Below are 14,189 nucleotides of genomic sequence, written 5' to 3' on the forward strand. Positions count from 1 at the left end.
TCTATCATTTTTAGGATTCGGTATAGAATTCCAATCTCCCCCTATGATATAGTAATGGTTGGGAAATAAAGCGAGTAGGTTATATATCTGCATAATAAAGTTCTGTTGGGCTAAGCATGGGGCATATAAATTGACTTTTAAGATGGGTTTATCTATGCCAGGACATTTAGTAATGAAATAGCACCACCTACCTTCGTTATCTGAATCCGTTCCTATTATATCAAACAAGAAACTATTTTTGATTATAATCGCCACTCCAACCCTATTGGACGCAGTCCCCGATGCTATGATCCTCTTAACCCAAGGTCTGGCTCTATCACAATCCCATTGATGATTAAGGAGATAAGTCTCTTGTATAAAAACAATATTAGATGTAGATTTAAGGGTCAGGTGCATGAAAAGTTTCTTTTTATTAGGTGTTTGTAACCCTTTGATATTCCATGCTTCTATGTCCCACATGTGTTAATTATAAAAAATAGCTTAAAGGAAATCTGAAGAATGAAGAATTTAAGGTTAAGTGTTGTTTCCTGAAGGAGTGAGATATAAAAAGTTGGGCGAGTATAAAAATTCCTTCCTGCTTAATACCCGTGCCTACCCACATCTCCCGAAGCCTGGAAGGTTCTGGGAACAACGAAAATGAAATGGAAGTTAAGTAACATTTAAAGCAACTTATTGGACTCATAAAAAGGAGTAGATAGTTTAGTCCCAGAAAGTAGTTCCTAAAACACCAGACACCAAAATGCATAACTATCCTAAGTTTTACATATAAATACTCATAACTCCGCTATAATACATGTAAAGTTATAATATTAAACAGCACTATTAAAATCGTTATACAATAAAGGGCGATTGAGAGGAAACTGGAACTAATACTTGTGTGTATTATTATCTATTTTATACTAAGGAGCTGAATACATAGAGAAAGGGAATATGTTTAGGAGAGAAAGGACTAAATTCCCTAAATGTGGTAAAAACCTTTTGTAACCTAATACTAGTGTTAGATCAAAACAGTAATCATATACCTATAAAATGAAATAACCACACAATTGGTTCCTCCTGTCATCAGGAATATATGCATAAATAACATAGTCTTAACAAAAGTATTGAACATCAAAGTCTTGCTAATGCTTCATACGCAATAACCACCAAGCTAATTAATAACATACGATGAGCAATAGTCTAATAAGTGACAGCTCCAATCTCAAAATAATGATTTTAAATAGGAACAGTATAAATTAAATCATGGAAATGTGGCTGTGGACTCATAGTACTTTAAACAGCATATCTATTCTTTCCCAGCTCCCAACCTACTCTTTAAGTTACCTAAAATGACGAGCTATTAGAATATCTAAACATCTTAAATACTTTACAATACTCTCTCGAGTATGAGTTTTTAAAACAGTGTTTATTCCCAAAATTATATATATATTGATATTTACAGAACATCATTTTGGAATAAGTTTTTCACTAGATAGTAAACAGGATAAGGCACTTTACTCAACTACTTTCAAAAAGACTTGGAGTGTTATTTGAGCAGGGAAACTTCAAACGTCAGGGTACACAAGGTGGATGGGAGCTGTGAAAAGGCAGCACTATTCCAGAGTAATCTTCTATTGGGGCTGGAGACCACAGGGGGATAAGTATTATAATTGTGAGTGATTGTGAGAAGAGCTCTCAATTTCCAATATGTACATAGCAATCTTTTCACAAGGTAAGAGAGAGGATAGGTATATATACAAATATCTGAGAAAGTTAATGAAACAACATTCTAAAAGTGAGCCTCATAGCTTCTGATAGGCACAGCATCCTACCTAAATTAGGGGATACCAATATATGGTTCACTTGGGGAGGTCACAAAAGAGTGACGGATGTGTTAGCCTACTCACAACATGGCTCACAATAAGGTACAGCATGAGATGCTACCTAAAAGATAATAATCACAGCCAACCAGACTATATGTTATGTTGTAGTTCGGAAAAAAACAGGGACTACATTTAAACCATCAACTATGAAAAGTAAATTTCAAATCACAATATATAATATTCAGCAATAGGTATCTCTTCTTAGTAGACCCCCCAGGCAAGTTAGAATAACGTTAATAACACCTGTATATGGGTAAACAGAACACATATATGGAACAACATATGTTAGTTGCGATGTATAAAGGACTAGTTTAGCCCTTATTGCAATAGGAAAATTTCCTTATAGAAAATATGCTCCCTTGCATAACAGGATACACGTTTTAAACCTAGTGCTGAGGAAAGGAAACATAGTTGAACCAAAGTTTTAACATATGTTGAATCATTTATCACCCACAACCAGGTAGAATCCATATAGAACAGACTTAGCTAAAGATAGCATTAAAATAACCATTGGAAGTACATCACTCTTTCAGCCTTACAGTCAGAAGCATTTGTTGCCATGGGAAAACTGTATTCTGTGCTCCCGCCATATCGACCCAACCAAATTACACAGAAAATTGCTAAAGAAACGAGTTGACAACAATACTCTCATCAACTAGAGGAAGGGAATAAAGGTTACAAAATATGATATAGGTGACAGACTAGTGATGCAGGATGTCAGCGTTAGTTAGTTATTAAGACACATACATAAGAGACAAGGCTAAATGTAGGAAATGGCAGTCTTTGGTCGTTCGAAGATCCTGAGGTTGAAAACTGAAAACAGTTATTCCCCAATCAACGCGTTTTGAAAAGCGCTCGATGATTTATACCTGTAAAAGTTAAAATCTGCTAGCCCTCAAGTTTAAAAGGATACCAAACCTTCATTGGCCAGGAACAAGTTGGATTAGGATAAAAGTCTCCACAGGTATCTTCGGTGTAGATCCACATACCTAAACATCGCGACGTTGATATAAACGAACAGGGGATATACTGCAGAGCTCCATTAAGAAGCAGGAGCAGCTTGTCACTTTAAGAGAACCCTCTGCTTATGAGAAAAAAAAAAGGTCAAAGTTCCTGGGAGAGGGAAGTAACATGGTGGACCAAAAATATTAAAGAACAATTCCACAGGGTGCCACAAGGGAGTAGGGCTATGTAGAGGCCTAAAAAGGTGCTGAGAAGCCACTGAGTTCAGATGACTTTAAGGTGAGTGTTAAGCGATGTAAGACACTCTTTTATTCTTTAGTGATCATGTAAAGACATATGCTGTGGAATAGTTACTTGTTTTGCACTATTGAGCTCGGACATTCTTTGAATGCTTGAAGAAATATTGTAGATTCTTCTTTGCTGTTGTGGGCTGTTAGTTTGGAACCTTGATGAAAGAAAATAAGCATATTAGGGTATCTCATCTGAAATCTTATTTGCCTCTTAATTAAATAATCGCAGAAAGGGGCTAATTTTTGTCTCTCCATTTTAATCGGAGCAGGGAGATCAGATGAGAGGGTTATTTTGGATCCGTTCCACTCTATGAATTTTTTGTTTCTAGCTGCAATTAGTAATTGGTTAACATGTTGAAAGTTGAGAATTTTCACATAAACAGGTGTCGGTTTGGATTTATCAAAAGATGGTTTAAGAGCTCTGTGTGCACGTTCAATTATTATTTGATCTGAGAATGGTGCTTTATCTAGAAATGTTGCAAATATTGTAGATAAGCTCTCCAATAATATATGTTGGTCTATATGTTCCGGGATTCCTGTTATAATGATGTTGTTGTGTCTGGATCTGGCTTCGAGGTCCAATATTTTCTGCTGGATGTCAAGAATATTAGATGAATTATTTTTTTGCTCTTTTTTGTAATTGATCAATTTTTAACTCATTGTCAAACACTTTAGCTTCTGTTTTATCAATTCTTGTTAGGATTCTGTCTATGGATTCACTTAAAGTTTTAAGTTGGAGTGAGAAGCTTTGGATTGCTGTTTGGATGGGTTGCAGAGCAAGCTTCAATTCTTCTATGCTAGTGGGATCAGTTTTCACTTTTGCTGGAGGTTTTGGGTAATCTTGTTGCTTAGCAGTTCTAGCTCTTTTGGTAGTTGCATCCTTTTCTGGAGATGCTATGGCAGAAAATTTTGCTTTAGTAATTTGAGTTTCCATGGAGTCCAGTTCCTGTGGCATATCTATATTTCTTTTTTATCTCTTTTATTTCAGATGAAAATAGGCCTTAGGGATCCAGCCCACATGTGCTGCATGCAGCAATGAGGCAAAATCAGGTTTAATCCTTCAAACGAGCACCGCAGTGGACCAAACCGGACGCAGGTGTTTGAAGCAGGTAGGATCCTTAATGCTGCTGTAAGGTTATTGAATGCTACAATAACCTCTCTTCTAATGAAATTGGCTGTTATATTATTGGAAGTAGCAGAGCCATAGAGTTACACTGCTTACAGGACGGCAGCCATCTTGCTCTCCCCGATGCATCTCTCTTATGTTCATCAGTCCCACTTCCTTATTGGGTAATCTGCCAGAGTAACCCAGTACTAGCCAGCTTTCAAACGATCAGACTCCCCTCCCTTTCTGTGCCTGTGACAGCTGAATGGCTGAGCATATCCTTGAAGATAGCATGACACTTTATCGCGAATATAACAATTATTTTCATTAGTCATTTCAATATGAATATTTTTGCATACCAAAGGTACAATTGTGTTTCAAAGGGGGTTGGTTAGCTCACTGTGATTCATGTGCCTGCTTTTTTGTTGGGAAAGATTATTAGGAAGCTGTCTCATAGAATTTACGAACATTCATTAGCAATAAGAAAAGGGAACACTAGTAATGTCCTAGCAAGACATGCTTTGCAGTGTGAGAATTATAAAAAAATCCAGTTCTTTATGGTAGATTCTGTTGACATCAGTTACTTCTCTGGCAAATAAACATACTTTTAGAATGCCTATAGTCAGAATGGCAGATCGGACTGAATTTGAATAAATATCCTGGTTTAAATGAAACTGTCAACATAAAATTCTTTTTACTAGCACAAAGAATTTAAATGTGATTTTGGAAAACTACAAGTTTGTGTTTTACATTCACTAGTTTGATTTGTTACTTTGATTTGTATTGGCATGTCGCTTTAAAACTGGGGAAAAGGGATTGGATACTTTTATCACGTGATCTGTTGAGCATCATTTTTAAACTTGATATGTGTTGCATTACATTTATCTAATGAAGTTCTTGGTGTATGAATAAAGAACAAAAGTGCTAATTTTAAGAACAGGTCATGGTGACTCCCTAAGTTTACTGAGTAGAACGTGTTTCTAGTTTTTGATTTATTTATTCTACGCCACTTTGGTGTTTTTGGATTACGATTCCAATTAACTTGAAATATACTTTCTGAACAAAAAGTATGAAACTCTAATGACTAGCATTATTGATTGACTGTTACCCTCAGTCATTTATTAGTAAAAGTTATGGAATGTGTGAAAGTTAATGCAGTGGACTAAGGCTGTGTCATCTTAATGAGATGCTTCCTGAACTCAAGGATCCAGGGTTTGATTCAACTAACTCCATTGGCCTACTGTGTGACTTCGAGTAAGTCACTTACCAAAACTGTGCTCCTGGGACATGGTAGATTAATAAATATGTATTCTCTGTGCAAGAGCTAAGAGGCTGTAATGACTGATATTACTAACTGCAATCCCATGTGCTTACCTGAATTTTCTGTAATCATAGTAGGGCAGTTCCTCTGGAGGCATTCATAGTAGGCAAGTTGCTGTAATCCATGGACATAGTTCTTCTGGAGGCAGTCATAGTAGGGCAGTTCCAATTGGTGCTGCATAGACACACACACACACACACACACACACACACACACACACACACACACACACACACACACACACACACACACACACAAACACAACTTCCCCTGATCTGTTTCCTTCAAAACTGCTCTATTCACAGTACTTTAATTCCTGGGAGTGTAAAATGCAACAGCAGCAGCAGCAGCAGATGTGCTTCAATATCATGTTGATTGGATGGTAACAGAGTGTTTTTGGTAGCAGTGTTTTTTTTTATTACCGCCAGGCTAGGCCCCAAGCTAGCATCAGGTCCTTGATGCTTGCCTAAGTCACCTTGTGCTGGTACCAGGCCTAATCATTGTGCAAATTAAGCAAATCAGAAACAATAATGATATGAGCCTGAATCATCATACTCATTGTGGCCAAAGATTGTAATCTTTACAATAAAAGTGTGACTAGATCTACAGATCATTGCACTATGGAAGACGGAAACACTTGGAATACAGTTGAGTAGTACTGCAGCTACCTTTTGCTTTATAATACTAGTACTACCCCCTTCAATAACATATATATTTCTTTTTAGAACTACTTACACTGTTAGAAAAATATATAATACTAATATGCATGCTTAGTGCATTCATGGTTTAAAAGGGTTAATACATTTATTCAGTTCACACTGTATGAATCTGCACAGCTATTAGAAACTTAACAAGAGGCATTTCATTTCTGCTAATGTCATGAAACCTAACAAAGAGATATTCATTTCTGCTTATGCCATGAGAAAGTATGTAGCTGCTAGAAGCTTTGATAATGAAAACAACAGATGCTTGAAAGTATAAACCATAGTCAGCATTACTTGTACTAAAGCTAGAAATGTACCTTGAATCCAGACAAAATGTAACACATGTATTAGAACAATACAACTGAAGAATTGAAACGTTAAAATGGGCTAAAATAAGTCCAAGGCCAGGTTGTTTTTCTCAAAATGTTTTGCAAGCTAGCAAATAATCTAACCTAGTCAGAAATAAGTCTAGTAACATTTTCTGTAGAACATACAGAAAGCTGTGTCTAACTACGTCACCAATAGAATAGTAATATTTTCTGTGTGACAGGAAGAGAACTGTATAAGAATAACATACTAATCACCAGTAATTCAGACAAACCTTGTGCCTTCATGCTTTGTCTCCTTCATGCAAGTAATAAAGGGTGCCTTGCTTGAACCTAACGTGAATTGGTCTTTGAAGTTTTTTCCTTTGACAGATTGGTCCTTCGGACTGGAACCCTCTCTTCACCTCGGATCAGACGGCCAGGTGGTTGAAACCGTGCGGGGAAGAAACCAAATCGGTTCTTCTTATATGGAATGTCCTCCGACTGAATTGTCGTTCAAAAGAGGCCAGCCACTTTCTGATCTGTGACTGAAGGACAGGTCTCCGCGAATTGGTGATCAATCACGTGAGCTCAGGTAAGGTGAATCTACTTTTTTCTGTTTTCTGTTTTAGATCAGGGACTAGATGTGTATTTTTTTGTCAGACTGTATTTTTCTTACAAGTCAGGGACAAAAAAGATTACTTTCTTGTCATAGATCAGGAGAAACAGAATAAGTAGGCAGTCATTCTGAAGAGACTATAACAAAATCCATGGTACCACGTTAAAAAATTAAGAGAAGTTACGTAACGATCAAAGGGTAGAACAAAATGGGTAACAATTGCACAAAAAGACCCCAAAATCCTCCTTTAACAGAAGACGCAAAATATATGCAGTTGCAGCGCACCGACAATATTAGATATTATTCAAAATGGGTTAATAAATATGAATTAGACGGAAAATTAGAAAAATCCTCGCTTATCAAACTTATCAAACAGCTCAAAACCAATTCCAAAGGTCGGGTAAAAAAAGCAACGTCGAATAGGAATTCCTCAAGCACACAGGTGGCTTGAGGAAGTAAACCGTAGGGAACAAAAGAACAAAAATTCAAAAGCAATGTTTTTAGATAAGGAGGGCAATAACCTAGTAATAGCATCAGCACCTCCGCCTCCCTTACCAGAATATGAAGCAAGTAAACAGGTTAGTCCACCCCCACAATATCCTCTAGTCACTGAAGATAGAGATATTATGAAACTAAAACTGATTAAAATTAGAGATCCCATCAGGACCAGGTCCCAAACAAAGGCAGGTAACTCAGATGAAGGCATCAAGTTATGGCAAATGGTTAAGAATTCTCGATCTATAAGTGAAGAAGAAGAAATATGCCCACTTATAGAAGTACCCAATCCTCAGGCAGGTCAAGACAATCAGGACCCAACTATCTTAGTGTATAGACCTTGGACTCCAGAAGATATCTGGAAAGCCACTGAGGGAATTCCCCATCCAAAGGTTAATTTTAGAAAATTCTCAGAAAATTTACAAGGAATGAGGCTGAGTTATAACCTAAACAGAGAAGAAATAGAAAAGGTAGTTAGACAGATTGTAGGGCCAGATTGGTACATGATTAGTGGGAACTGGAATCCCTGTGACGCTGCACAAAGACCCGTCCCACATAGCAGCGCAGAATTAGACACCAGAGTAAAAGGTCGTACAAACCGCATCTCTGAAAAATGGAAACCTAGGGCAGACTGACTTCCATTAATCAATGCATCCAACAAGAAGGTGAAACAATTGACCGGTACTATGCCAGATTATTAGAGTGTTCTAATAACCACTGTGGAATGCAGGTTCCTGAAGATCAAACACAAGATTCCCCATATGAACAGCAATTAAAGAATGCATTCTTAAAAGGCAGTATGCACCTATAAGCAATTTTATTACAAAACATATGATAGACCATCGTACAAGCAGGTTACAATCATTACTTGAATATGCTAGGCATGCCGAAAGGCATTTTAAAAGCAAAAAGAAAAAGAAAGCTCAAGTATTTTCTGTAGAAGATGGAGCAGAAGTTTACGTAGTACAGTCCGGGAAAAAGGGCAAGTGAAACGCGCAGGGAAACAATCTGATCAAAGATCAGAGGACTTTGAAGGGTGGAAGAAAAGGGGAGAGTGTTTTAAATGCAGTAAAAAGGGACATTTGGCAAGGGATTGCAAGAAAAACAAGAAGGCAACAACGGAAAACAAGGAGGGTGAGGACTGACTATATGGCAGTCAGGAATCACTAGAAGGGGCTAACACAGAAAGGACAAATGAGAATGTGATAGAGGGAATAGAGGAAGTGCAGGACGTTAGTGACAATGAAGAAAATGAAATATTGGACCTAGCTTTATTGAGCTTTGAGCTCTATTTAGCAGACATGGAACCAGAAGTTACACTCTTGGTAGAAGGGAGGGAAGTCAAATTCTTGTGTGACTCAGCGGCATCACGAACCCTGATACATCCCTCCAAACTGCCAGAAAACACAGAGTCACCTGATTACATACTGGTCAAAGCAGCTAATGGACAGCTGTATCAGGAGCCTCTCTCCTGTAACATTGCAATAACTGATCCAGTTTCAGGATTGACACAGAAAAGCAAAATTGTTGTTTCTGCAAAATGCCCAGTAAACCTCTTGGGCAGAGACCTCATGCAGCTATTTGATATAGCAGTAGTCCCAACCATGTAGGGTATGGAAGCACAGCAACAAATTAATACCTTTGCAGTGCAATCGGAGGGTGAAATGTTTTATTGGCACAGCCAGGACTTGGTTACAACTGGTCCAGGGACTGTGACCAAAGAGTTAATGAATGTAGCCATCAGCAAGTTCCCCTCCCTTGACATTGATAAGCAAAACCTGTTGCACTGTACCCTGTATTATTGTAATACACCAGGACCTGATAAGGAATATGAGCAAGAATTATTTAAGAATCATGCAAACAGATTGACATTGCGTAACCTGTACTGGGACACAAAAGGGAACAGTGTAGCCAGCTGTTCATTGCCCAGGAGTTCTTTGCACTTTATAAATCTAATCGATTACCACATGTTAGCTTAACAAAAAACAGAAATATAGAATGGGCAGACCTAGAAGAAAAAGTCATGAGATGGGAGAAACAGACAGAACTAGAACTGTCAGAACAGGGAATACAAATACAGAAGTTGAATTGGATAACTCAGACCAACCCAGCTGTGCACTTGCAGTCTAGCGAGGACAGCTGATTAACACTCCTGTTAGAAGAGGAAGAGAATGCCTTACAGAATATACCAGAAACTCTCTGGTCAACAGGAAAATCAGATGTAGGACTCATTTGTACATTGGGACCAGTTACTATCATGCCAAAGTCAGCATTCAGACCACATAAAAGACAGTATCCCTTAAGAAAAGATGCAGAGGCAGGGATAAAGCCTATTATAGCAGCCTTACTTAAAGAAGGGATACTAGTAGAATCTCCCGATTCACCATGTAACACACCCTTATTTCCAGTTAAAAAGGCTAATGGAGAATGGCGTATGGTCCAAGATTTACAAGCTGTAAATGATGCAGTAATACCAAGAGCACCTACGGTGCCAGACCCACACACCCTGTTGCATGATCTGAAACCTCAACAGAAGTATTTTTCTGTGGTAGACATCAGCAATGCGTCTTTTCGATACCGATACACCCTGATAGCCAGTATTGGTTTGCATTCACATTTCAGGGGAAAGGGTATACATATACGCAACTACCACAGGGATATTGTAAAAGTCCAACAATATTCATACAAGAAATGGCAAGCAACTTGGCAGGATTCACCCCACCAAGAGGCAGTCAGATTTTACTTTATGTTGATGACATCTTGCTTGCAGCCCCCACCCAGCAGGAATGTAGAGAAGATACCATAGCACTTCTACGATTTTTAGCCGCTGAAGGACATAAGGTAAATAAAAGTAAACTGCAGCTTTGGAAAAAACAAGTCAAATACCTGGGATATGTAATATCCAAGGAAGGTAGAACATTAGATGAGGACAGAAAAATAGCAATTTTGCAAGCACCAAAACCCACTACCAAGAAGGAAATGATGTCCTTCCTGGGTACAACCAATTTTTGCCGGAGCTGGATTCCAAACTATGCCTTGGAATCTGCACCTCTGACTGACCTTATATATAAAAAGCCTATGGCAGCGCAGGATTTGTTACAATGGACACCAGAGGCAGAATCAGCCTTCTGTAAACTAAAGCAGTTAATAGCATCCTCATTAATTCTGGGATTGCCAAACTACCATAAACGTTTTTTCCAAACTGTAGATTGTAAGCAGGGTTACACGACATCAGTATTAACACAACAGCATGGGGATAAGCAACGCCCCATTGCTTACTATTCATCACAACTAGACCCAGTGGCATGATCCTTACCCCACTATGTACAAGCAGTAGTTGCAGCTGCAATGGCAGTACAAGTTTCAGCCTCAGTAGTTTTGTTCCACCCTCTCACTTTGAGAGTACCTCATGTAGTCACGATTATTTTACTACAAGAAAAGGTGGCATATCTTTCCCCTGTTAGGCATCTTTCCTGTATGACTATATTGTTGAGCCAACCTCATATGACAATTGAGCGATGCACGACTTTAAACCTTTCTACTCTGCTCCCAACCCCTGCAGACGGCACACCACAACGCTGGTAATTGAGCAAAAGACACTACCTAGAAAAGACCTCATGGATGTCCCCTTGGATAATGCCACGGTGACATACTACGTGGATGGTTCATGCAAAAGGGGTCCTGCAGGACAGAATCTAGTAGGATATGCAGTAGTTTCTGATACTGGGATTATAGAAGCAAAACCTTTACCACACAACTTATCTGCACAGGCAGCAGAATTGATTGCCCTGACACGGGTATGTACCTTAGTAAAGGGTAAATGTGTAAACATTTTTACTGATAGCCAGTATGCTTTTTTTACTGTGCATGTTTTTGCGAAACAGTGGAAAAAACGGGGAATGATAACATCTACTGGCAAACCTATAAATCATGCACAGTTTATTTTAGATCTTTTAGAATCTATTCAGTTACCTCAGAAAGTAGCCATTTGTAAATGCACAGCTCACACCAAGCAACAAGATAGGATTTCAGAAGGTAATGCGAGAGCAGATACAGCTGCAAAACAAGCAGCCACAGAAGTATTTCTTTTAAATGAGGAATTATAACCCTCTGAGATTTTAGATTTAGATATGTTAAAAACAATGCAGACACTCACTATGCAAGCTGAAAAACAACGATGGATAAAACGCGGAGCAATCCTCAAAAAGGGACTGTACATCTCTAGAGAAGGAAAACCGATACTACCCTCTAATTTGTTTCAATATGCAGCTTTGTTGAGCCTTGGGCAGTGCCATGTCTCAACAGGGGGGATGGTACAGCTGGTGAACCAGGTGTTCACAACGTATGGATTTACAAACTACTCTAAAAATTTTGTTTGATGTGTCAGATTTGTAACAAACATCATGCACAGGGGGCGATAAAGCCCAAACAAGGGAGTTTCCCTACACCACCATATCCATTTCACACTATCTGTATGGATTTCATAGAATTGAACAAATGTGAAAATAAGAAGTATTGTCTTGTCATTGTAGATATGTTTTCCAGATGGGTGGAAGCCTTTCCGACCAAAACTCCAGATGCAGCTATGGTGGCAAAAGTACTTGTCAAGGAAATCATTCCTAGGTTTGGTATTCAGGAAAGGATTTACAGTGACAATGGTACACACTTTGTAAATCAAACCATACAGCAGTTGAGTAAGCATTTTGGTATTTCTTTAAAATATCATTGTGCATACCATCCACAATCTGCAGGGCTAGTTAAAAGGCATAATGGTATACTAAAAAACAAATTGAGAAAATTAATAGCTGAGACAGGAAAAAAATGATTATACTGTTTGCCCCTGGCACTGTTGAGCATGAGAACTGCCCCTACAGCAAAAGGATTGACTCATTTTGAAAAATTGTTTGGAAGGGCTTATTATACACCCCAGTGGAAACTTCTCATGTCATCAGACCAGGAAGCTGATTTCACACTAGCTGAATATATGAAAAAGTTGTTGAGTTCTAAACATCTGTTGCAGTCAAATTCTGCTTCATATAGAAAACAAACCGAGACATCAGAAGTGGCAGTGACGCCCAGAGATTGGGTGTGGATCAAAAACATCAAGAGGAAGAATTGGTCATCACCAAGGTGGGAAGGTCCCTACCAGGTGCTTCTTTCGACACCCACTGCAGTTAAGAAAGCAGAATGAGCTTCATGGATACACCTGACTGTCTGTAAGCTGGTTAAGAACTTTGAGTTGGACAAAAATCTTACCTCTCCATCAGGGCCCTCAGCACAAAGTCTGGCTACAAAGGGGGGTCAGATCAATAGGACTGATCCATCTCAACCTCAGTGAAGAAACCATCGGTGCTGAAGGTCCTATTAGGGCAGAGAGTAAGAGCACGTGTCCAAAGAAAAGATGACAGAATCCAGTAAGATCCAAAACCTACTCGAAAGAGTCGGAGAAAACAGAAATGCAGAACAACTGTTTCCACAAAAGTATTGCATAACCATCCTGTTGACTGTACTAGTGACAATAATCTTTTTGTTGTGGCCATTCCTTTTCTCAGCCACACAAATTGAACTGAACAAGCGTGCAGAGTGGCACCTGAACTTTAACACTTACCAGGCAATCAAATACGTGTATGCTGAAACTTTCAATGTTTCGAATTGCTGGATTTGCACAGCCTTACCAACAGCATATGGGGGGTTACTGTTAACTTCAGTTCCCCTAGGAGCCAACAAGACCTGGGAAGACCTAATTCATTATACATTAGATGTCACATCACAAGATAAAGTAGCATTGCACTTATCTGTTCGACAGAAGGGAACTGTGTGTTTTTACAAGAATGATAAAGTTCAGGTGGGTTGGAGCAATTGCAATGTGACTGTTCCCTATAGATGCTACACTAAACCTGATAACACCAGATCCTATTGCAACACAAGCTATGATACATTTTTTGAACTGATGCATAGGACAACTGAAGAAGTAAAACATAATGCTGATCTTTATAAGCATCTGTTTATAATCGACAAAAAAATGTTTCATGCAGAGCCAGGGCATAGTAAAGTTACTACTAAAGTCGAAGATTGTTACTTTGTATGCGGTAGAAAAGCATACAAATGGTTACCTGAGAATTGGTCCGGCAGTTGTTTTTTGGGTTACCTGGTTCCGGCCACACGACACACAGCAGTTTTACCTCAAGGGAAAATTTGGAATGTTTGAGAAATCAAGAAACCTATCAATCCAGTGGGGCAAATCAATGTGCACTGGAAAAAACATCATGCTGTGGGCAATGGACTGGCACACATGGACTTGAGTGATACTGTTATATCGTGGGCAGGTGTAATGCCAGCATATGGAGCAACAAAATCAATCTGGGAACCGAGAAAATTGTCTAAGCTTCTCGAAATAATGAGCAATGCAACATTTTCTGTCCTAGAACTGGTGACTGATGAACTGACTGCCATGAGAACAGTGGTGCTTCAAAATCGCATGGCTCTTGACTGCACCCTAGCGGTGAGAGGAGGTACATGCGCTTT

General features: G+C 38.8%; 1 protein-coding gene across 1 annotated transcript; it reads right to left on the reverse strand.

Annotated features, from left to right (window-relative positions):
• Positions 1-3,731: 3,731 nt before the first annotated feature.
• On the reverse strand, positions 3,732-4,070 carry LOC122795942 (UPF0134 protein MPN_138-like). The gene has a single exon (XM_044064424.1). The coding sequence runs from the start codon at positions 4,068-4,070 to the stop codon at positions 3,732-3,734; it is 339 nt and encodes a 112-aa protein (XP_043920359.1).
• Positions 4,071-14,189: the final 10,119 nt, after the last annotated feature.

This window comes from Protopterus annectens, chromosome 2.part2 (assembly GCF_019279795.1).
Source record: "Protopterus annectens isolate FY-2018-M chromosome 2.part2, PAN1.0, whole genome shotgun sequence".
Lineage (NCBI taxonomy): Eukaryota > Metazoa > Chordata > Ceratodontiformes > Protopteridae > Protopterus > Protopterus annectens.